Source organism: Rutilus rutilus, assembly GCF_951802725.1.
Source record: "Rutilus rutilus genome assembly, chromosome: 23".
Classification (NCBI taxonomy): domain Eukaryota; kingdom Metazoa; phylum Chordata; class Actinopteri; order Cypriniformes; family Leuciscidae; genus Rutilus; species Rutilus rutilus.
The window spans coordinates 1,681,081-1,706,365 of NC_140233.1; the positions used below are offsets into that span (position 1 = coordinate 1,681,081).

The 25,285-nt window shown below is 41.0% G+C and overlaps 1 protein-coding gene across 1 annotated transcript; it reads right to left on the reverse strand.

The window, feature by feature from the left end:
* Nucleotides 1–7,852: 7,852 nt before the first annotated feature.
* Nucleotides 7,853–9,679, reverse strand: LOC311283523 (uncharacterized protein). Its single transcript, XM_084397983.1, has 3 exons — nucleotides 9,487–9,679; nucleotides 9,002–9,118; nucleotides 7,853–8,254 (listed from the first exon to the last, which is right to left on the reverse strand). The coding sequence occupies exons 1-3, from the start codon at nucleotides 9,599–9,601 to the stop codon at nucleotides 8,067–8,069; spliced, it is 420 nt and encodes a 139-aa protein (XP_084254109.1). The 5' UTR covers nucleotides 9,602–9,679; the 3' UTR covers nucleotides 7,853–8,066.
* Nucleotides 9,680–25,285: the final 15,606 nt, after the last annotated feature.

Genomic DNA, 25,285 nt, shown 5'->3' on the forward strand with positions numbered 1-25,285 from the left:
CCCAGAAAACTACGAACCTCGGTCTGATTTCTAGGGACCGGCCACCCCCTCACTGCCTCAACTTTAGAAGGATCAGCCTTAACGCCCTCCGCTGAAATTACATGACCCAAATAGGATACCTGTTTTGCAAATAAATTGCATTTGGAGGGTTTCACCTTCAAATTGGCCTTATACAAGTTCCCAAAAACTTGTTCCAAGCGCCCCAGGTGTTCCTGAAATGTTTTACCAAAAACAATTATATCATCAAGGTATACTAAGCACGTAGTCCACTGAAGATCTGCCAGAACCAAATCCATCAACCTTTGGAAAGTGGAAGGGGAGTTACACAGGCCAAAGCCAAGAACATTAAATTCAAAAAAACCTTGTCGTGTAGCAAAAGCCGTTTTGGGTTTATCTTTATTTATTTATAGACTGTGTTTATGTGACTCTTTTTGTTGTGATCAGATCAATCTGGTCACTGCACAAGCGATCGCCACGAGCGATCTCCTTTTATCATCACGGGAGAAACGCTCGGAGGCGACAAACCCACGAGATTCAATGTCCTCTGCCCGAGCCAAAGAAGCGCCGAGGCACGCTTCGGTAGTCAGGCAAAAGGACATCGCGATCTGGAGAGAGAGCGAGCGATAGGGAACCACCGTCTCTCGCTTCTCAGTCAGATCGCACGCGAGCCCCACAATCATTATGGGCGCTACCCCTTGAAATAAGCAAAGCGAACGCAAAGCACTTAACTGTAAACATTCCACCGTGCTCGCAATCACCATGCTCAAATGCAAGGGCAGCATGATCTTTCCCAAACAAAGCAAGCAGTAAGTGTGTGTATCCAGTTCTGACATGGAATGGGAGCATGGAGGAACACAACACTTATTGTTTTGTTGGCTCATTTCTCCTCTTTTTAAACTCTTTGATGTGCGAGAGAGAAAAGGCTTGAGAAATGAGAAATTTTCTGCACACTGCCTGAATAAACTAACTCCTAGCAAAGATCTGTAGCAGATAAAAGGTAGAGAGAGAGTTTTGACGTTCACACATGCACAGTAATGGTCTGAAGACAAAAGACCTGACGATGCACCTGTGGCTCATCTACTTATAGCCTCGTGTCGCGGGGGCACGCAGATGACGTCACCGACCGAGGCTATATTGCCTCCGGGTCAATTTCATTGACGTGTTATACACAATATTCACAGCTGGTCACGATTAAAGATGCTCCCAATGCGCTGAGCAGCGCAGCATCGATTGTAGCTTTCGAAAGGGAACGGCAGGTGCTGCTGGAGTTCGCTCAGCCAAAACCAAATACAAGTACAATACTAACTTCAATAAGAATGTTTTTTGTTGCAAATCAAACTTCAAACCTAGAACTGGAACCGGATTAAAGCAATTTACTGGAAATATGGCGTATCGAGGTGGAATGATTATTTACATCTTAGCTCTCCTGCTGCTTTCGCTCCGTTGCTGCTGGCCTGGTCGAGCTGGCGGTGTTGCGCGGGGAAGCGTTGCTGTCTTCGCTCAGCTGAGTCATCAAGCTGTATATCAAAATATCCTGAGCAATGGAACGACTAATTTACCAACTACTGTCCGGCCACGCTCCAGGATGAAATCTTCAAGCCCAAACTACAAGCTAACCAGCTACCTGCTAATCACGATCTTACTGGCAGGTGACGCTCATTCAAACCCGGGACCAGTTTGCAAAGTTGAACGAAAGCAATCTTTGCCGGATAGCGTTACACCTCAGCTTGAAAACGCCACTGAACTGCATCGAGGAAGTGACAATCGATCTGTAAGTCCGATCGCAATTCCACAAAACACTATTCTTAACCTGAATGGCTGTAAAGAACATTTAAATAGAATGACTACTAAAAGGAAGTTTGAACTTTTTCAACCGGTAAACCAGTTTAAATTATTGTGGGATAAAAGACTAAAACCCAAAGGCCTGCTCGGCGGACATCTGAACATAAGAAGTATTGGTAACACTTTAGAAAACTGTATCTTACTTACTGCATAACTAATAAGTAATTATTGAAGAACTAATAGGTAATTATTCATTAACTACTTCTTCACTACTGTTAACTACTAAGGAAGATGTGTTAACTAATCAGTATGTAATATATTTTTATGATTGTGTTAAGTAACAGTTAGTTAATCAATAAATAATGAATTCTGTCATAACTCTTGAAGAACTACTCCTAATTATCTACTAATTAAGGTTCAAGAAAAATAACTAAGAAGTAACTACTAATGAACAGTCATACAAAACTAACCTCAGATTAGTTTTTATATTTTATATACAGTACTGTGTGTGTCTGTTTTCCTCAGCATAGAATGCCATTGAGTAAATTCATGTTTGAGGCAACGACTGAGGGAAACTTACATAAATAATTATCAAATAATTCTGCAGGAATTACTTAGAACCTGGAACAGTATTCTAAAGTGAGAATATAGGGAACTCATTAGTAATTAATAAATAATTATCAAATAACTATCCAGGAATTAGGCTACTTATAACCTGAAACAGTATTCTAAAGTGAACATATAAGGAAATTAATTGGTAATTAACAAATAATTATTAGATAATTCTTCAGGAATTACTTGGAACCTGGAACAGTATTCTAAAGTGAGAATATAGGGAACTCATTAGTAATTAATAAATAATTATCAAATAATTATCCAGGAATTAGGCTACTTATAACCTGAAACAGTATTCTAAAGTGAACATATAAGGAAATTAATTGGTAATTAACAAATAATTATTAGATAATTCTTCAGGAATTACTTGGAACCTGGAACAGTATTCTAAAGTGAGAATATAGGGAACTCATTAGTAATTAATACAGAATTACCACATACTTCTGACTCAAATCAAACTTACTGAAAAAAAACACATTATTAACGGTATTATCTAAACCTTTGTAAAATAGATAAGTTATCATACATTATGATACATTTTGCTAATTAAATAAAAAGTTTGCTTATTTGCAGATCAATATATAGCCTAGTAAATGTCTGCACTTATCTTTCTTATTAGTGCTGAATAATGACTAAAACTGAAAATAAAATAAAAAACATTGATCAGTGCTTTTTACTTTTCAAGTAATTACCTTTGTACTTTTACTAAGGTAATTTTGAAAATGAATAGGCCAATAGTTTATCATTTTACTGGAGTAATATTTTATTGGGTTATCTGTACTTTTACTCAAGTACTTGATTTGTGTACTTCATCCACCACTCCACCGCTAAAATAAAACGGTTTATTGTAGTAACCACTGTGTGTGACTGTTCATTAGTAGTTACTTCTTAGTTATTTTTCTTGCACATTAATTAATAGATAATTAATAATAGTTCTTCAAGAGTTATGACATAATTCATTAGTTATTGATTAACTAACTGAAACTTAACACAATCATACAATTCTATTACATACTAATTAGTTAACACATCTTCCTTAATAGTTAACAGTAGTGACTTAAGTGTTAATAAATAATTATCTATTAGTTCCTCAATAATTCCTTAGTAGTTATGCAGTAAGTAAGATACAGTATTCTAAAGTGTTACCGAAGTATTGTATCAAAGACAGAGCAAATTGAGGGTCTGCTGATGGATTCGAATTTGGACTTTCTTTTTCTCTCGGAATCATGGCTAACTGAGTTATCACCAACGACTGCTTTTGCTGTACAGGGATATCATGTTTTTAGGAAGGATAGAAAATCAGGTAGAGCAGGAGGAGTCCTTCTGTATGTTCGTAATCATTTTAAATGTGTGGAGGTTCACCTTAATTCAACGCAAGATCTAGAATGCATTATTGTTACTATTGTCTTATCTCCTCAAATGTCTTTTACTGTGGTTGGATTATACAGACCCCCTAATTCTACGAAGACATTTTATGATAAATTGAAATCTGTACTAAAGAAAATTGGTACAAAAAAGGAATTAATTGTTCTAGGTGATTTTAATATAAACTGGGCGGAAAAAGCTATGAGATATCAACTTAAAAGTATATCAGATCAGTTTAATCTTACACAAATGATTCTTGGCCCAACCAGGATTACTCAATCAACACAAACTCAGATAGATTTAATTTTTACTAATAAACCTGAAAGAATTACAAAATCATTTAATTTGGTAACAGGTATGTCAGACCACAACCTGACCTTAATTGTAAGAAAGTTGACAAAAAAAAAAGGTTTTTATACAGACAAGAAGGCAAAAGCTTGTTTAATATTATACCAAAATCCCTAATTGGCCAATTCGAGGAGAAATTAAAGCACCTGGACTGGAATGATGTTATGCAGTCTGGTGATATAGAACAAGCATGTATCTGTATGATGGATAGAGTTAATACAACTAAAAATGAATTTAGTAAAAATATATCTTACTCGAGTAAAGTACATCTACCATGGTTAAATGAACAGCTCTGGAAGCTAATGAAGCAGAGAGACTTGGCATTAAAGGCTGCTCTTAAATCTAAATTACCACATGATAAGAGAAAATTCCAGAATTTGCGAAATAAAGTAGTAAAAGAATTAAGACAGGCCAAAGCTAATTATTTCATTAAATTAATTGAGGATTCTAAAGGAAATAGTAAATTAATTTGGAAAAATATTGATAAAATTACAAAAAAGGAGAATAAATCAGTTCAAAATTGGATTATACGGGACCAGAGCCATAGAGAGAAAGAGTTGCGACACTCCCATAGACCTCCGTTGTAAAAAATGGCGGCGCTTTTAACCGCCTACTTCCGGGATATGAAGATCGGAATAGTTCCAAACACTGTCATTTGGGCGTTGGACACCATTCACTTACATTGCTGCGCGTCGAGTTGTTCCAGAGTTAAGTTGCTGAAATATCGACCTCTTTTGAATTGTCAACTGTCTATATTGTATCAGAGGCCCTTTGCGATGCTTATACTGGTCTTCATTTGTACATGCACAGCGTAATTATTTATATTTTATGTTGGTTGTTTCAACCAATTTTCAAGCACTGCCTGCTAGCTAGTTAGCTAGCGCGATTTCGTCAGCTAAGAGTTCGGTAATGAATCGCTGCCACCTTTATAGCAACTTTTATTTAATTAATTTTTTTTGGGATATACTAACTTTTCATTATGTTTTATTGTCTTGAGTGAAGCAGCTTGTGAGAACAATGCTGGACCTCTAGGATTGTTATGGCCATCACCAGTCCTGTCTGTTTCATGGATCACCTGCCCCTGGTTTTTGTTTTTCTTGTTCACACACACTCACACAAGCACACATTTTTGTTGTCTGTCATTGTTTAATAAAAAATATTTTATTTGAAAACCTTCATTTGTATCAGCCATGCTTACATTCGTTTTTAATCTGTTATAGTTTTGATAATGTGTATGGCTTAATCTTAAAATAATATTCTCTTAACATGATAATGTTTCATGTTGTGGTCCTGGGGGTGGCCACTTTCATCAGAAGAAGTGAGCTAGCTTCTAAGCGATTTCTGAATGGACCGCCACAGCAGACCTCTTTGCGTGATCACGCAGGTAGGCTAATGGCTGAATCGGAATTTATAAACAAAATCACGGGAATCAATAGCCTAATACAGCCCAGTTGTGCTAAAATAAATATCATGAGACGTCTATCATCAGATGAATGATATGGAAAAGTTAAGTTAGAGCCGCTAAAGCCAGTGCTACTACCCATGCGAACATGAACACTAAGCTTTTCCCTCCAAAAATATAGCCTAAAGCCTATCTCCAAATGCAAAATTGACATTAACAAAATGCAATAATGCAATAACAGCTGAAAAAGTACTTGGGTGTGTGTTTTATTTTATATTTACCGTTCAATAATGCAATTGCTGCTGTCTGTCCCATAGAAGAACATGACAGCCAGCGTATGTTTTGGAACTATTGGGGCTTACATGAACCACGTGACAGCCATAGCGGCGACATCAAAGAGTGTCGCAACTCTTTCTCTCTATGGCTCTGTACGGGACCAATCGAAATTAATAGAAGATAAAGAAAAAATAGCTACAGTTTTTAATTCCTTCTTCTTGAACTCTGTACAGTGTCTGGCTAGGAAATTTGGTGCTAGATCTGGAGTATTAGAACCCATAAACAATGAAATGCCTGTCTTCACTATTAAAAAATGTCTCAGAATCTACTGTATTGAAAATAATTGATAATTTAAAAGGATCTAGGTCTAAAGATGTTTATGATATTGATGCACGATTTTTTAAAACTTATAAATCCATTTTTTGCAAACCTCTAACACACTTGACAAATCTGTCAATAACAAACTCCTATTTTCCAAATTGCTGGAAGGCGGCAGTAGTGACACCTATTTTTAAAACAGGTGATAGGACTCTTCCATCAAATTATAGACCCATAAGTATCCTTCCAATAGCATCAAAAATTGCAGAAAGAGTAGTTTGTGATCAATTAGTTTCTTATTTAAACGAAAGTGAAGTGAATCTACACCCAATGCAATTTGGGTTTCGAAAAAATTATTCTACTGAAACTGCTAATTGTTATTTTGTCGAACAAATTAGAGGTCAACTTGACAAAGGTGGTGTTGTTGGAGCTGTGTTTTTAGACTTAGCAAAGGCATTTGACACTGTGAATCACAACTGTTTAATGTCAAAACTTCTGAATTTTAATTTATCAGATGCTGCCTTGATGTGGATGAAATCATACTTCAGTAATAGAAGTCAATGCACAAGAGTGGCTGATAAATGTTCTTCATTTGCTAGCTGTCCTACGGGGGTTCCTCAGGGGTCAATTTTAGGACCGATTTTATTTAGTATTTATATTAATGATCTCCCTCAAGCATGTCCAGGTGTAAATGTTATAATGTATGCAGATGATACTGTGCTTTTTACTCATGCAAGAACTAAAGAACTAGCTGCAAACAAACTGTCATCTGCAATGGTGAAAGTCTCAAATTGGTTGAATGAGTCTTGTTTGTCTCTAAATGTAAGTAAAACTGTATGCACGTATTTCACTGCACGAAAACAAAACTCTGTGAATCCAGATATCATATTTAATGGTGAAGCAATCAAATTTGTGACACATGTTAAATATTTAGGAATAATCATAGACCAACACCTGTCTTTTAAAAAGCAAGTAAAAAGGGTTATAAGTAATGTTAAATTCAATTTGAATAATTTTAAAAACATCAGGCACCAGCTCTCTGAGTCAGCTGCACTTCTTTTAGTACATACTCTGATTCTCCCTCATTTGTCGTATTGTCTAACAACTTGGTCACAAGCTGATGCAACTACACTTAAGCCTGTGTACTGTGCCTGTGTTAGATAAAAAACCAAGGGACTACCATCATTGTACTATTTTGAAAAGGTTACATTTTTTAAGTTTTTATAATTTTGTATTTTATACTGATGTGTGCCTGATGTATAAAATTATTCATAATCTTGCTCCACCCCCTCTTCAGGGATGCGTGACCCATAACGGAAGTGCAGGTAGGACTAGAGCATCGGCCAGGGGAGATTTGGTACCGCAGTACAGAAAAACAGCCTTTGGGCAAAAAGCTTTTTCAGTTAGAGTAGTGGGGTTGTGGAACTCCTTACCTACAAACATTCGAAGCCTCAATAGCTTCTCAATTTTTACAAATAAGCTTAAGCAATGGCTACTATCACAACAGATCTGCAACCACTAATGACTGTGTGACTGTACATTATTTGTTTTAAATTTTATATTCCTGGACCTGTATGTATTGTGATGTTTTTTATGTTGTGTATAATGCATGTTATTTTATTTGTTTACCTGCCCAGGGACAGCAGATGTAAACTAGCTATTAGCTAATTCTGGTGCAATTACTTTTAATTGTGCATTGTCCCTGTAAAAATAAACAATAAAATGAAATGAAAAGACAGCTTGATTAATCAGAAGAATAAGAGACTTTTAAATATAACTCTTCCTTTTTATTATATGAATGTGTCACGAAATGTGTACAAATTAATTAAACTGATCCGATATCAGGTACAAATCATTTTTAGACATCAATCGTTGGCGAGGAATATGCTTAAAGTATATTTGTCTAAAGTATTAGTCATTTCTATTGTACCCCACCCCCCATATACATATTCATATTTAGTTACATTATACAACACGATTCATTGGATTCCGGCTGCTGACTTGGAGGATCTTCATCATCATCTTCATCGCCATCATCATCGTCTTCATCATCATCATCATCATCATCATCATCGTCTTCATCATCATCATCATCATCATCATCGTCATCATCATCATCTTCAGGTGAACCTAGGACTGAGTGAGCTGCTGTGGAGCAGAACAACAAAACATCCGTCAGAAACTGAATAATATCGTGTCGTGAATCTGTCAATCTGTACCTTTAACTTGAATTATGAAGGATCAATAATTAAACATGTTTTACACTCATCATAATAAATTTACATTTATATTTTGTTGAGGATATGTGGGATAATTGTTCATTTCTGTGCATTGTTGTATAGACACAAACTGTGAAGTTTTCATCACAAACTAAACTTGTGCACTTTTCCACTCCCAACATTCTGAGAAAGTTACTTTTGAATGTTGAACATTTTGAAACAAGTAACATTTAAAAAAAAAACACCAGAAACAAAACGTCCAGCTGAAACGTTTCAGAACAAAAAAGTTTCCATTAATGAATTATAAATAATATTTAGTGCTGATGTTCTGAGGACATTATTAAACACCAGATAACTCTGAACAAATGTGTAATGTTACTGGAGGAGCGTTTGATCATAACTTTGAGAGAATCTTTCCAGAACGTTCCCTGTTAGTATAAAATACTGGTTAAAACTGTGATCATAAACTGACACTTGACTGCTGTTCCTCTGCGGGGTTTAATCGTGTAACAGATATTAATAATGACAGAAAATAATACAATATACATTCAGTTTAAGAGCAGAATTCACTGAAGAATTACTAATATAAAATCACTGCTATAGAGAAAACAAGAGTTTGTCTTCAGTGACGACATGAAGAGTCAGATTAAACATTATAAACTAACACAGTTTTTACCTCCTCTACATAGACTTAAAACCTTATGCAGTGTAGAATCATGTGTTATGCCATAATCCCGCAGTGTTTGATGATCCTCCAGTTCTCGGCCTCTGTAGATTAGTCTGTAATCTTCACCTGTGAAAAACAACGAATGCGTGAGAAACATCAGTGTATAAACCTCATTAAGAGCTGAAGACTATCATCTCATCATTAACAGGCTTTTCCTGTAATTAACATCATTTTACTATAAATATCATGGTTGAAATATGGTTACTGTAGTAAATGATGGTTAATTTTCATAAGGATAAATCCAACAGATGTTATTATACAATCTTATGTAGTTCAGGCCTTTGGGTTGATCAGAGCTGATGAATAAACATTCAAACATTGATACAGTTTTTCCTGTTTATATCATTTTCGCATATGATAATTAATGTTATTATTAAATGAGTCGCAGAAACACACGTGGGCATTAACACATAACTCTGAAGAGTTCGACTTACTTTGAATGAATCTTCTTCTGAACTCTACAACGCTCATGTTCTCCAGATCCTCTGAATCCACGTCTACTTTTATTATCATTTCGGTATGGGTTTTGACATGAATTGTGCACCTCATTTTGTGGAATTAATGTAGGATTTGAAATGAATATTGCGCAGTGTTTAGTTTTACTTTCACTGTTGTAACGGCATCCGCTCAGAGATAGACTCCGCCCACTTTATATAACTCTCTTCCGGAAGTGCTTTCTTTTTTTTCTGCTGTATGGGCTATGTGCATTTATTTGTTTGTTTGTTAGTTTTATAATCTTCAATAAACATACATTTGATTGTTATAACATGATTTATGCATGTGTGAGCTGATTTCTTCTAACCTGAACTCTTTGCACTTGTATGTAGAGATGAGAAAGAGAGAAATCTGCACACTACCAGTTTTGAACACTAACTCCTAACAAAGATCTGAAGTGAGTTTTGTAGAGAGATTGCTTGACACACATACACAGAGTGGTCTGAAAACAAAAGACTTGACGATGCACCTGTGGCTCATCTATTTATAGCCTCGTGTCACGGGGGCGCGCTGATCACGTCACCAACCAAGGCTATATTAGCTCCGGGTCAATTCTATTGACGTGTTTACACCCTATATCAAGGTTCAAGGTTCAAGGTTCAAGGTAGTTTATTTGTCATTACAATAACAGGTTATGTAATGAAATGCTTAGACCCCCCCCCCCGTTGCCATACAAATGATAAAATTAAAAACCTACCTAGAATAAAAACATCTTATCACATCCACATGAATAAATAAATATACTAACAGTAAGATAAATATAATAACAATAGATTAAACAAAAACCAAGTAGCCAACTATGTACAGTATCAATAAGTGCCAGTGACCATACAATAATATGCTAAGTCCAGTTAGCTAAGTAGCAATTTGTAAGTGAAATGACAGTATAAAAGACAGTCTATATTTGGTGCAGAATGAAGGAAGTACATTACGAGTTATATAGCCTAACGGCCAGGGGGAAGAAGCTGTCCCTGAACCTGTTGGTCTTGGTCTGGATGCTTCTAAGCCTCCTGCCCGATGGTAGCTTGCTGAACAATCGATGGACCGGGTGGCTAATATCAGAAAATATATTCACAGCTGGTCACGTTTGAAGACGTGCCCAATGTGCTAAACAGCGCAGCATCGATTGTAGCTTTTGAAAGGGAACACCTTTTACAAATCAACTGCTAATGTTTAATTGAAGCTTTAATCAATTTAATGCATCTTTATAATATGTTATTTTATTAAATTGTAGGGATTGTTTCTTTCGGTTTAGAGAGATGGCGGAGCGTACGCGGAGTACGGCAGGTGCTGCTGGAGTTCGCTCAGCCAAAACCAAATACAAGTACAATACTAACTTCAATAAGAATGGTTTTTGTTGCAAATCAAACTTCAAACCTAGAACTGGAACCGGATTAAAGCAATTTACTGGAAATATGGCGTATCGAGGTGGAATGATTATTTACATCTTAGCTCTCCTGCTGCTTTCGCTCCGTCGCTGCTGGCCTGGTCGAGCTGGCGGTGTTGCGCGGGGAAGCGTTGCTGTCTTCGCTCAGCTGAGTCATCAAGCTGTATATCAAAATATCCTGAGCAATGGAACGACTAATTTACCAACTACTGTCCGGCCACGCTCCAGGATGAAATCTTCAAGCCCAAACTACAAGCTAACCAGCTACCTGCTAATCACGATCTTACTGGCAGGTGACGTTCATTCAAACCCGGGACCAGTTTGCAAAGTTGAACGAAAGCAATCTTTGCCGGATAGCGTTACACCTCAGCTTGAAAACGTACTCGGTGACTAACGTAACCTCGGTTCTCTCTAGAGAGAGGAACGAGTACTGCGTAGAATACGCTAGGGGAAAATCCTTTTCCACGAGAATACTGAAGCCAAAAAAATTATCCTTTAATTTTGTATTAATGTAAAACGCGTTGCGGCAGCATACAGACATAGGCGAGGCAGCTCGCGCGCCTATTGGCTGGTCTGCTGGCAACTGCTTAAGCCTATCGAGCGAGACCTAGAGTGACGTCAGACCCAATGAGGGCGCTTCGCGCCCTCTGCGTCACATCCCGCCGAGACGGGCGTGGCTTAGGTCTATAAATACCGCTCGCAGGCATTATTTCTCTGGTTTTTCATAGTCGAAGCAACCAGAGCGCGTGCAGGCACGGCAGGATACGCAGTACTCGTTCCTCTCTCTAGAGAGAACCGAGGTTACGTTAGTAACCGAGTACGTTCTCTTACGAGAGATACTCTCGTACTGCGTAGAATACGCTAGGGGAACCTACTGTAAAACGTCGTGCGTGCTGGGATCTGATACCATAGACTCAAGGGCGACAGCCCGGAGTTCCTACAGTACATAATCACCCAGGGGACTCACAGGGAATCCTGGAAGAGAGGGGGGTTAGCCACTATCTTCCTTATAGCAGCATAGAGCAAGGATTGCAATACTCAATAGCTGCATAACTGACAGCGCCAGTTATGAGATTTTGGCCATACTAGACCGACAGTAGTCTGGCCTGTAGTGCGGGAACCTCTAGGTTGTAAAACCTTATAAATGTAGACGGAGAGGCCCAGCCTGCCGCCATACAAATATCTTGCAAGGCAATCCCACTTGACCATGCCCACGATGAAGCCATGCTTCTCGTGGAGTGCGCTTTGACACCCAGCGGGCACTGCATGCCCTTGGTTGTGTAAGCTAGCGCTATTGCGTCCACTACCCATCTGGATAGGGTCTGTTTCGAAGCGGCTAGTCCCTTAGAACGCCCACTGAACGAAACAAAGAGCTGCTCCGTCTGTCTGAAAACAGACGAGCGAGACAGATAAGCTCTTAACGCCCTGACTGGGCAAAGGGAGCTTTCGTCCATATTTCCTTCAGTGACCGGCAGGGCAGACAGGGAAATGACCTGTGCTCTGAACGGTGTATTGAGGGATTTAGGAACATAACCGTGCTTAGGTTTGAGTATAACTCTAGAGTCATTCGGCCCAAATTCCATGCACGTCGCGCTTACTGAGAGCGCGTGTAAGTCCCCTATGCGCTTCACTGAAGCGAGAGCCAGAAGAAACGCCGTCTTGAAAGACAGGTGTTTAAGATCAATCTCCTGCAAGGGCTCAAATGGATGACCCTTCATGGCTTCCAGTACCGTAGAAAGGTCCCATATAGGGACTGTGGGAGGTCTGGGAGGATTCAGTCTCTTAGCTCCTCGAAGGAAGCGAATGACTAAATCGTTCCTTCCAATAGACTGGCCGAGCGTGGTCGAAGAGAACACTGCTATGGCCGCTACATAGACTTTGAGCGTGGAAGGGGACCTGCCCTTATCCAACAGCTCCTGTAGGAAGGAGAGAACCTCCGTCACACCGCAATGCAGGGGTGACACACCACGAGCTGTGCACCAGCTAGAGAACACTGACCATTTTGAGGCATAGAGACGTCGCGTAGACGGAGCTCTGGCCTGTGTGATAGTGTTTAACACTCCCTGTGGGAGGTCAGCGGGTACCCGTTGATGGCCCACACATGGAGGGACCACAGCTCTGGGTGAGGATGCCAAATTGAGCCGTTGGCTTGAGAGAGGAGATCCCTCCTCAGAGGCACTGGCCACGGGGCGGTGCTTGCTAACTGCATCACAATTGGGAACCAAGGTTGGCTCATCCAAAGTGGGGCTACAAGCAGCACTGAGCATCCTTCTTCCCTGACCCGTTCTACCACCTGAGTCAGGAGGGAGACGGGGGGAAAAGCGTAGAGAGGACGGCGAGGCCACTCGTGGGTCAGCGCGTCCTTGCTCTTCGAGAAAAATTCTGGACAGTGAGCGTTTTCTTGAGACGCGAACAGGTCTACTTCCGCTCTGCCGAATTTCTTCCACAGCAGCTGGACTGTCTGTGGGTGCAAAGACCATTCTCCTGTCGGAACCTGGTTCCTGGACAGTCTGTCTGGTCCTATATTTAGGAGCCCTGGCACGTGCGCTGCTCTCAGCGAGAGCAGGTTGCTGCGGGCCCATATCAGGAGGCGCCTGGTTAGCCTGTACAGAGTCAGGGACCTGAGGCCGCCCTGGCGATTTATGTAGGACACCACTGAGACGTTGTCTGAACGTATTAGCACGTGGTGTCCCTTTATGAGGGGACAAAAGCGCGTGAGCGCTTTGCTCACTGCCAACATTTCGAGGCAGTTGATATGTAAGAGCTTCTCCTGCTTTGACCATTGGCCAAAAAGCGGTCTGCCCTCGAGCAGCGCTCCCCATCCCGAGGTGGATGCGTCGTCCGTGGACACCACCATCACTCTCGAGGAAGTCCCCAGGCTTACACCTGATTGGTACCAGTCTTTTGCCTCCCAAGGTTTCAAAGCTGCAATGCATGCTTGATTGACCTTGACGCGAAGCCGACCGGAGGCCCACGCTGTGCGTGGTACTCTCTTTCTGAGCCAGAACTGCAGTGGGCGCATGCGCAGAAGGCCCAACTGGAGAACTGAAGATGCTGAGGCCATCAGACCGAGCATCCTTTGAAAGGCTTTGAGAGGGACTATCGCGCCGCAGCGGAACGAGCCGGCTGCGCGCCGAATGTCCAGTGTGCGCTGAGATGACAGGCGTGCTGTCATTAGCAGCGAGTTCAGCTCTATTCCCAGAAAAGATATAATCTGTCTGGGGAAAAGCGAGCTCTTTTCCCAGTTCACTGCGAGACCGAGATTCTCGAGGTGATCGAGTAAAATGGTCCTGTGCTCTACGAGCTCTGAGTGAGATTGGGCTAGAATCAGCCAGTCGTCCAGATAGTTCAGCACTCGTATGCCCCGTAATCTGAGGGGTGCGAGCGCTGCGTCCATGCACTTCGTAAATGTACGGGGTGCCAGGGACAAGCCGAAAGGCAGGACTGTGTACTGATATGCCTGGCCCTCGAAGGCGAATCTCAAAAATCGCCTGTGACGTGACGCTATCTGTATTTGAAAATACGCGTCCTTTAGATCTATTGACACAAACCAGTCCCCCTGGCGGACGTGCGCGAGGATTTTTCTGGTTGTGAGCATCCTGAACTGGCGCTTCATAAGCGCTCTGTTCAGCTGCCGCAGATCTAGTATGGGTCTGAGACCCCCGTCTTTTTTGGGCACTAGGAAGTATCTGCTGTAAAGCCCCCCTTCGCTTTGAGCTCGAGATAGGGGTTCTATAGCCCCTTTGCCCAACAGTTTCAAAATCTCGGCTCGAAGTAGATGAGCTACTTTCGATTCTACCGTGGTCTCGACGCGCGCCATGAAGCGGCGAGGGCGTCGGCGAAACTGCAGCGAATAGCCTTCTTTTATGATGTTCAGCACCCATCTCGAAACCCCGGGAAGCTTTTCCCACGCAGGTGCGCGAGTAGCTAGGGGCTGGATGCGAAGCACGCTCTGATCGGCTCGCGATACAGCGGCTTTTATGTGCTGTGACATAAGCGTCGCGCTCATGACATCTGAGGCAGGGGGCACGCTGATAACAGCCGGCAGAATGCCCGCGCTCGACTCCTCCGCAGTGTTTTGCTGAGAGGAGAAGGGCTGGGCTAGTTTCATGTCTGTGTGGGCGTGGGCGCAGAGCAGCGGGCACATACACCACCTTTACAGCATTGCTCGCGTGAGCAGAGCATATGCATACTGGTCCTGTATTTACAGGGACCGTGAGACATGTGGGAAGTAGCGTTTGTGGGCACTGGGTAGTGGGCACTTTTGCTACATTTGAAGCGCAATCGATCTGAGTCGATTTTATGTGCGCGAGCCCTGTGTGAAGGGCTGTGCTTGTGTGTAGGAATGGGCACTGAGTAGTGGGCATTTTTTCTACACATGAAACACCGTCGGCCGTGGCCGGGACACCAGAAAATACACTCTTTAAGGGATTTATCTGGGTAGCCGTAAAAACGGCTTTTGTGTGCAGGCAAGCGGGTAATGGAACCGGCTTGTTGGCTGCTAAATACGCTGGACCAGTCACATTTCCTGGAACTGGACGAGCGGCAAGCTTTGGTGGAAGTCCGGCCGCAGCGGGACTTGGACACCGTCGCTTTCCTAGGCGTGCTAGGACGATTTCGGGGCCTCTGGCTTCAACGCAATCTTCTGCCGCGGGCCACGCGGGGCGGGGCGGCGGCCGGATGAGCGAGAGCGCGGTCTCGAGCTCTGGGTTTGGCGGCGTTGAGAAGAGGAGGCGGCGGGCGGAGGCTTAGGCTGTGAGCTCTGAGCAGACGGTTTCGCACGGCCTGCTGCAGAACCGGAGCGCTTCGGGAGGAAGTGCTTCATGGCCTGGGTCGCTTTCTGCACCTCAGCGAACCTATCGGCGAAATCTTTGACCGAGGTTCCGAAGAGGCCGGCAGGGGAAAGCGGCGCATCGAGGAACGCGGTGCGTTCTGACTCAGTCATGTCAGAGAGAGGGCTCCGGGATTCGCTGAGCGCGGCGCTTTTTACGGCGCGGCACAACAGCAGGTGTGGGCGCAGTCTCGTTGAACAGTGCCAAGCGAGTCCTCAGAGTCGCTAATGGCAACAGCTCGCAGTGATGGCAGCCGCCATCAGCGAGCGCGAGAGCTGCATGTTCTTGACCCAGGCAGGAAGCGCAGATGACATGGCGGTCCCCGTCGCTGAGTGAGGCTTTGCACGAGCCACAAGCAGGCATCTTGAAAAAGACGCAGCTCTTTTAGACAGTGTGAGTCGCGCCGGCGAACACACACACACAGTGCAATAAAGGATATGGGCGCTGGATAGCGCAGCAGGAAGGCGATGAAGGCGGCGCGGCCAGCAGCTTCGTCGACTCGTCCCGCTGAGGTGCTTCTTCAACAGCGCGGCTTCTTCTCGGATCCAGCGATGTGAGTTGCTTCGCTGAAGGATGAAAAATCAGAGAAATAATGCCTGCGAGCGGTATTTATAGACCTAAGCCACGCCCGTCTCGGCGGGACGTGACTCATTGGGTCTGACGTCACTCTAGGTCTCGCTCGATAGGCTTAAGCAGTTGCCAGCAGACCAGCCAATAGGCGCGCGAGCTGCCTCGCCTATGTCTGTATGCTGCCGCAACGCGTTTTACATTAATACAAAATTAAAGGATAATTTTTTGGGCTTCAGTATTCTCGTGGAAAAGGATTTTCCCCTAGCGTATTCTACGCAGTACGAGAGTATCTCTCGTAAGAGAACGCCACTGAACTGCATCGAGGAAGTGACAATCGATCTGTAAGTCCGATCGCAATTCCACAAAACACTATTCTTAACCTGAATGGCTGTAAAGAACATTTAAATAGAATGACTACTAAAAGGAAGTTTGAACTTTTTCAACCGGTAAACCAGTTTAAATTATTGTGGGATAAAAGACTAAAACCCAAAGGCCTGCTCGGTGGACATCTGAACATAAGAAGTATTGTATCAAAGACAGAGCAAATTGAGGGTCTGCTGATGGATTCGAATTTGGACTTTCTTTTTCTCTCGGAATCATGGCTAACTGAGTTATCACCAACGACTGCTTTTGCTGTACAGGGATATCATGTTTTTAGGAAGGATAGAAAATCAGGTAGAGCAGGAGGAGTCCTTCTGTATGTTCGTAATCATTTTAAATGTGTGGAGGTTCACCTTAATTCAACGCAAGATCTAGAATGCATTATTGTTACTATTGTCTTATCTCCTCAAATGTCTTTTACTGTGGTTGGATTATACAGACCCCCTAATTCTACGAAGACATTTTATGATAAATTGAAATCTGTACTAAAGAAAATTGGTACAAAAAAGGAATTAATTGTTCTAGGTGATTTTAATATAAACTGGGCGGAAAAAGCTATGAGATATCAACTTAAAAGTATATCAGATCAGTTTAATCTTACACAAATGATTCTTGGCCCAACCAGGATTACTCAATCAACACAAACTCAGATAGATTTAATTTTTACTAATAAACCTGAAAGAATTACAAAATCATTTAATTTGGTAACAGGTATGTCAGACCACAACCTGACCTTAATTGTAAGAAAGTTGACAAAAAAAAAAGGTTTTTATACAGACAAGAAGGCAAAAGCTTGTTTAATATTATACCAAAATCCCTAATTGGCCAATTCGAGGAGAAATTAAAGCACCTGGACTGGAATGATGTTATGCAGTCTGGTGATATAGAACAAGCATGTATCTGTATGATGGATAGAGTTAATACAACTAAAAATGAATTTAGTAAAAATATATCTTACTCGAGTAAAGTACATCTACCATGGTTAAATGAACAGCTGGGGCAGTCATGGGGCAGTCATGGGGCAGTCATGGCCTAGTGGTTAGGGAGTTGGACTGGTAACCCAAAGGTTGCTGGTTCGATTCCAGAACCGGTGGGAAATGACTGAGGTGCCCTTGAGCAAGGCACCTAACCCCTAATCGCTCCCCGGGCGCCACACAAAGGCTGCCCGCTGCTCTGGGTGTATGTATTCACGTTTGCAGTGTGTGTGTGTTAACTACTCACTACTCTGCTCCTAATGTGTGTGCATTAACTTGGATGGGTTAAATGCAGAGGTCAAATTCCAAGTATGGGTTACCATACTTGGCCGTCACGTGTCACTTTCACTTTCACAGCTCTGGAAGCTAATGAAGCAGAGAGACTTGGCATTAAAGGCTGCTCTTAAATCTAAATTACCACATGATAAGAGAAAATTCCAGAATTTGCGAAATAAAGTAGTAAAAGAATTAAGACAGGCCAAAGCTAATTATTTCATTAAATTAATTGAGGATTCTAAAGGAAATAGTAAATTAATTTGGAAAAATATTGATAAAATTACAAAAAAGGAGAATAAATCAGTTCAAAATTGGATTATACGGGACCAATCGAAATTAATAGAAAATAAAGAAAAAATAGCTACAGTTTTTAATTCCTTCTTCTTGAACTCTGTACAGTGTCTGGCTAGGAAATTTGGTGCTAGATCTGGAGTATTAGAACCCATAAACAATGAAATGCCTGTCTTCACTATTGAAAATGTCTCAGATTGAAAATAATTGATAATTTAAAAGGATCTAGGTCTAAAGATGTTTATGATATTGATGCACGATTTTTTAAAACTTATAAATCCATTTTTTGCAAACCTCTAACACACTTGACAAATCTGTCAATAACAAACTCCTATTTTCCAAATTGCTGGAAGGCGGCAGTAGTGACACCTATTTTTAAAACAGGTGATAGGACTCTTCCATCAAATTATAGACCCATAAGTATCCTTCCAATAGCATCAAAAATTGCAGAAAGAGTAGTTTGTGATCAATTAGTTTCTTATTTAAACGAAAGTGAAGTGAATCTACACCCAATGCAATTTGGGTTTCGAAAAAATTATTCTACTGAAACTGCTAATTGTTATTTTGTCGAACAAATTAGAGGTCAACTTGACAAAGGTGGTGTTGTTGGAGCTGTGTTTTTGACTTAGCAAAGGCATTTGACACTGTGAATCACAACTGTTTAATGTCAAAACTTCTGAATTTTAATTTATCAGATGCTGCCTTGATGTGGATGAAAATGCTTGATGTGCATTTGATGCGAGCGGCAACTGTGGCTTCAAACCTTTCATCAAAAACTAAACGTGTGCACTTTTCCACTGTTAATGCTCATAAGAAGAGAACTGTCAATCATACAGCTCATAGATAGCATGTTATTACACTATGGGCCCTATTTTAACGATCTGAAACGCAAGTGTCAAAGCGCAAAGCGCAAGTAACTTTGTGGGCGGGTCTCGGCGCTGTTGCTATTTTCCCGGCGGGATAAATGACTCTTGCGCCCGACGCAAATCTAAAAGGGGTTGGTCTGAAGTAGCTTCATTATTCATAGGTGTGGTTTGGGCGTAACGTGAAATAAACCAATCAGAGCGACATCTCACATTCCCTTTAAGAGCAGGCGCGCTTTTTCTAAGCGGATTCCTATTATAACGGCGGATTTGCCAGGCGCGCGCCAGGAGCGGTTCACAGCCGAGGAGACCGACGTCCTCGTCACGGCCGTAACACACAGAGAAGTGACATTGGGGATGGAGAAACAAACACACCCAAATTAGCTTCGGTTAAACAGGCGTATGATAATTTGGGCGTGTGATTAAATGTGTAAGCTAGATTTATGCCTATTTTATTTTCACATCTTCATGGACACAACAATGATTTCCCTCGTGTATTAATATGAATAAATGAATGAAATCTTTATTTCGAACAATTAAAAAATAAATTAAACCAAAGACAGCAACACATTAAATATCCATCAATAAAAATAAAACAAAATCAAGAAAAACAAAACCTTTTTTTTTCTTTTTTTTTTGCATAATAATCACACTGTTCGAAAAGGGATATGTAGAAGCCCTAGGCTTATCAAGACCTACAAGACCTAATATTTTTCCTAGTAATAATGTATGATTTGCAAAAATGAAAACGGCTGCTTCTGTGTAGATGAGAGCATCAAATTGTAATGCGCGTTGTGCACACGCTACATTGATTATGGCCAAGCATGCGCCCTTAAAATAGCATGGATAACATGCGCAACGCGCCACTGACTTTAGACTAGGTTTTTCCTGGTCACTGGCGGAATTGTTTTCTAAACCTGTAAAATAGCATGAGGGAACGTTTGCGCCGGAACACGCCTCCTCTTTGCGCTGAACCGCCCCGGGGAGCGCAAGTGTATTTGCTAGTTAACCGACGCGCGTCTGTGGAGGGAAAAGTCCGCTTTGCGCGGGTGCAAAATAGGAATGATACATGCGTCAGTGTACAAAGTCAATTGCGCTGGGTGCAAGATAGGGCCCTATATGTGTTAATCAGAGAAATGTCATGTTGAAGGAGGAATGGATAGAAAGCTGACAGACACAAGCAGAAGCTCAGCATTCACTTTACTCAACTATATCGTCTTCTTCCACACAGCTCTTACATCAGATGAACATGTGAACACATCAGCGCCACCTAGTGGACATGAATATTATAGCAATACAATGGAGAGAGAACACAACAAGAAAGTTCAACAATAACACAATTATGAAGAATAAAACAACAGTACAATACAAACAAACCAGCATTCAGTAAATCACATGTGCAGTAAAGCATATGATGATAACGGCCTGATATTGAGAATATTTCTAATGTTTTGAGAACATTATAAAAAACAGATAACATTGAGCGAACGGTCTATTAATGTTACTGGAAGAACGTTTGTTCATAACTTTGAGAGAAACTTGTTTGCTGGATATAAAACACTGGTTAAAACTTTGAGCATATAACTGACACTTGTCTGGTGCTCCTGTGGGGTTTAATCATGTAAGATATACAAAATGGATAAAAATATATTATTTATAAAATAATATAGTCTATGTAGTTTAGTTGAAGCAAGTCTTCCTAATATAAAAGCAGTTCTATAGAGAAAACAAGAATTCTGTCACTTTTAAGACTATGGGCCCTATCTTACACCCGGCACAATGCAGCGCCTCGCGAGACCAAGTGTTTTCTGCTAGTTTCAGTCCGACGCAGTTTTCATTTTCACGTCCTGCGCCGCGCTGTTTAAAGGAACACGCCACCGTTTTTTGAAATATGGGTTATTCACCGTCTCCCCACATTTCGATAGGTGGGCAATGCATTTTTGTCTCAGTGCATGCATTGTCTTAGTCAGGGTTGTAATGGAATTTTACATTTAGATGTGTTTTTTACTTTCAGATGTGTGCAACTTGTGTTAACGTTGAACATTTATTTTTACTCATAAGCATTTAAAGAAATATAATCATATAAGCTTGCAGGAACAAAATGTTTTGGGTAGCAAAGAGACTATGAGTACTCAAGTGACCTATTGTTGTACTCCAAGTGTGAAAAGTATGTGTGCAGCTTTGATAGAAATAGAGATAAGCAAAATGTGTGAAAAAGCTGCAGCTAAAAACAGGAAACTTTTGCAAACGTGGTATTGTTCTGTCTAGATATAATTTATGCCAGACAGAGATCTCGAACAGAGACGTGTTGCCTTTTAAGGTAACTAAGGCGATCTTTTGAGACAACCAGGATGTGTTTTGTGTATATAAGCTGGGCAAAAAGCAGAAGTCGGGGCGCTTCTCATATCAGACTGACTGATGTGTGAACAGCCATTTCTTGCAAGAAATAAAGCTGATCTTTGTTAACCTTTGAGATATCCTACTGTCTTACAATTATTGATAAAAGTTGAGAAAAGAATTTCCACAACAAATGGCGACGAGGATGGAATCGCAAAGCTGATGACCTCCGTGGACGAAGCAATTGATTGAACATCCCAAAGACAAGAAGTCTCTGGCTCCGATACCCCAACGCTAAAACTGCAAGGGACGGGAGAATTGTAGACACCACGGCAGGCCTAGGTGGACGCGATCCCGAATAAAGAACCAAGCTGCAAAAAGCACGGTGAGAGAAAATTATTTACGTGGTAAATAAGAAAATTATTTGCGTATTGAATATTTTTCCTAAAAGGGTCAGGGAGTTTGGAATAAGCCTGAAAGTTATTTACAAAAATAGTTTGAGAATAAGCCTGAAAGTAATTTCTCAAGTGCCAGGTGTTAATTGTTTTCCCAGAAGGGCCAGAGTTTTGAGAATAAGCCTGAAAGTAATTTTCTCAAACGTCTAGACAAGGTGCAGTTTGAAATAAGCCTGATAGTAATTTTCAAACATTTGAGAAGGCACTTGTCTGGGAAAAAGACCTAGCATCGACGGATGTGGGCATTTTTGAAAGTCCTAGATTGACGGATTTAGGCAGGCGTGGTGGCCACGCTGGGGGAAAGAATTAACACAGTGAATATAGTGCGTGGTGACCACGCGGGGAAAAAATTTAAATACGCAAATATAAATACTGAAGAATTTAAATACGCAAATATAAATACTGTTGAGTAAAATTAGTGCAAAAATGGGTAATGTTAATGATAAAGAATTGGAGACAGTGGATTTCTCAAAAGGGAATTATTGTTCCATGACCAAGAAAAATGGAACACAGTTAAATTGTACGGATTTAATGTCTGTTTAATGTCTGAGTGTAAGCCATCTGCAAAAGACAAAGGAAAATTGGACAAAAAAACAAGTCCAAAAATATACAGAAAAATATAGTTATGACTTTGATGGTCGAATTATAGATGTATGGTTAAATGAGGCAATTACCAGACAAAGAAGACAGATAAACGCAGCATTAGCACCATTAGAGAGTGCAAATAGTAGAGAGACAAAGGCAGAGGAAGCCAGAAAAACTTTACTAAACTCTGTTTCTAATTCTTCTGAGGAAATGAGATGCATGAAAACCCGCCTGGCTGAGGACGACCGCTGTCCGGCTCCCTACTCCCCCTACCAATCACCACCAGCAGTGGCCCTCCACGAACCACAAAGACAACCAGGAGCAATGGGAGGTCAAGATCCTGAGGAAGACAAAGAAGAAGAGGGAACGAGTCTGCAAGCAAGACCACCAAGACACCCTGAACATCGAAGCTTGCTAGGTTCGACTACCCTGCCTTCTGCTCCTCCAGACTACACTCCTCCATCTCCAAAATTCGTAAATGTTCACCAACCCAAAGAGAAGCACAGGCCAGACAATCAAAGATAAGTACGTATGAAGAATAAGCTGAAAACTGTTTTTTCTGGACGGTCTGGACCCTGAAATAGGGAAAAAGGTCAAAACAGCGTCTGGAAGAAATCCGGCGACACGCAACGCATCAAGAACAGCTGCTGAGAGACCAAGCCAAGAACAAACAGAAAAAGACTGACAAAGACACTCAACTGGCTCTGCTGAAGAGGAGGAGGAAGAGGTGGCAGAAGAGGACGAGGCAGAGGAGGAAGAGGACGTGGAATGGGTGACCGACCCGCAATGGACCCTGAAGTTTGTTATAATTGTGGGCGAAAAGGACACTGGAGAAATGACTGTCCGGATCCTCCAAAGAAGAAAGGATTCCAACAGCCACCAGAGCCACAAGGAGATTGAAAGAAGGAGGGGGAGGGGAGCGACGGTGAAGGGTCTGACTCCCAGGTGGTAAATATGTTTAATCTTATCTCTTTTTCTGCTCCTTGCAATGAAGAAAATATGCTTGCTGTTTCTTGCAATGAAGAAAATTCGCTTGCTGACACTGAACTTTTGGTATAAAGCATTTGCAAAATTACCAATGATTGACATTAGTGTCGAGGGTAGGAAAGTTAAGTTTCTAAATTGACAGTGGAGTGACGAACTCAGCAATTAAAAATGAACAATTGCCTGATTTAACTGTATTATCTGGAAAATGGACAACCTCCAGAAGTGCCACAGGGCATCTAAGGAACCATATACAGCAGATTTGTCTTGTCAGATTGGTGATCACTCATTTTCTAATGCTTTTCTTGTAACTACTACCTGTCCTTGTAATCTTCTGGGAAGAGATTTGTAAACTGAAGCTGAACTTGTATTGTGATGACAGTGGCCTCACTGCTGATATGAGCATGGTGCGAATGCCAACTGAAACATTATATGTTTTTGAATGGAGCACTCCTCAGTGTGGTCTGCAAAACAAAGCCACAGATAGGATGCCTCCTGACCATGATTTCATGGAAGAAAGTGATTTGCATTGCACATGTCATGTTAGCAGTGAGCCAGATGAAATTTTTGCTGAAAAATGGTCTGAACTAGAGATTGAGGAACTGAAAACCTCAGAGTTAGTTTGGTCAGATAAATGGTGTGCTGTGAAGGTTGAATTGACTGATAGCCAAGCATCACTGTATGATGTGGAGGGGGAAGTCCCTCACATCTCTTTAGCTAAACCACAGACTGCAGAGTGGAGAAATTGGGGCTTTTTGTGAAACAATGTGACTCACTAAAAGATTGGTGGCTGACAAAATGTGTGGCCATCTGAGAGCACAGGGTTTTACAAACAGTCACTACTACTAAGAGTAAATATTAAGGGAATCAGAACTGTTAAAGTGATGAATAAATAGTACTATATGAATTGCACGTGTTTAAATATTATACTTTTTATATGAAGGCGTCTAGAATTTGTATCCCGTTATCCCTGGGAGACAGTGTGGAAAAATGGTTTTGATCTATGAGATTCTAAGAGTCAATGGTTTACTGTATGTTTAACTAAGATACTTTTTTGTGCATTGTGCATATGGGAATGAGATTGGGTGACCAACTTTAAATATAAATTGTGATTTGACAAAAATATTGGTCACTCCATTTCATTTAAAAGGTAATTTTCTAGATTCAATAGAAACAATGTTTTCTAATTATAAACATTTGAAATCTCATGCTGTCATCATCAGCGAGATAGAAATGTTATTTTATTTTTGTCCATGGATCAAAGATTGTGTGAAGATTTCCAAATCTTCTTTTAAATAGCTTATGAGCAACAACAAAAAGTGGAAAATTGAAATTGTGCAAAGAATGACAAATTGCATTTGAGAAATTAAAACGGATTCTCTCAACTGCAATTGTAGGTCTATACGATTTCTATTTAAAGTGTTTAATCTATTTGATTTTGAAAAGTTAGGTTTACGTTCACTGTGTTAAACTCAAACACATGACGACTGCATCGGACAACTGAGAATTGATATCGTAACGTTCAGACACTGTCGCAAGGGGAATGCCACAGTGTGTCTACGTTCAGTAGTTTGTCGTCGTCGAACTTTGTTACCGTTCATATTTGGTGGTATTCCACTCCTAATATATGTTCCCCATTCAGTTCATAAACTGCTAAGGCAGACAAGAATGAATGAATGAATGAATGAATCTCTGGCCAGAGAGGTGTGTGTGGAGTGTGTGAAAGTGGATGTGTGAATTATGGTGTTCAGAGACATAAATGATGTCAATCAAAACAGCTGTATCTAAACAGGTAAAATATGA

Excerpts from the sequence above, each read along its gene's own strand:
- LOC311283523 (XM_084397983.1), bottom strand. The coding sequence starts at position 9,601 with ATGAGGTGCACAATTCATGTCAAAACCCATACCGAAATGATAATAAAA. Across the intron at positions 9,119-9,486 it reads CAGAAGAAGATTCATTCAAA|GTGAAGATTACAGACTAATC; the intron begins GTAAGTCGAACT and ends TGTTTTTCACAG. Across the intron at positions 8,255-9,001 it reads TTTAAGTCTATGTAGAGGAG|CAGCTCACTCAGTCCTAGGT; the intron begins GTAAAAACTGTG and ends TCTGCTCCACAG.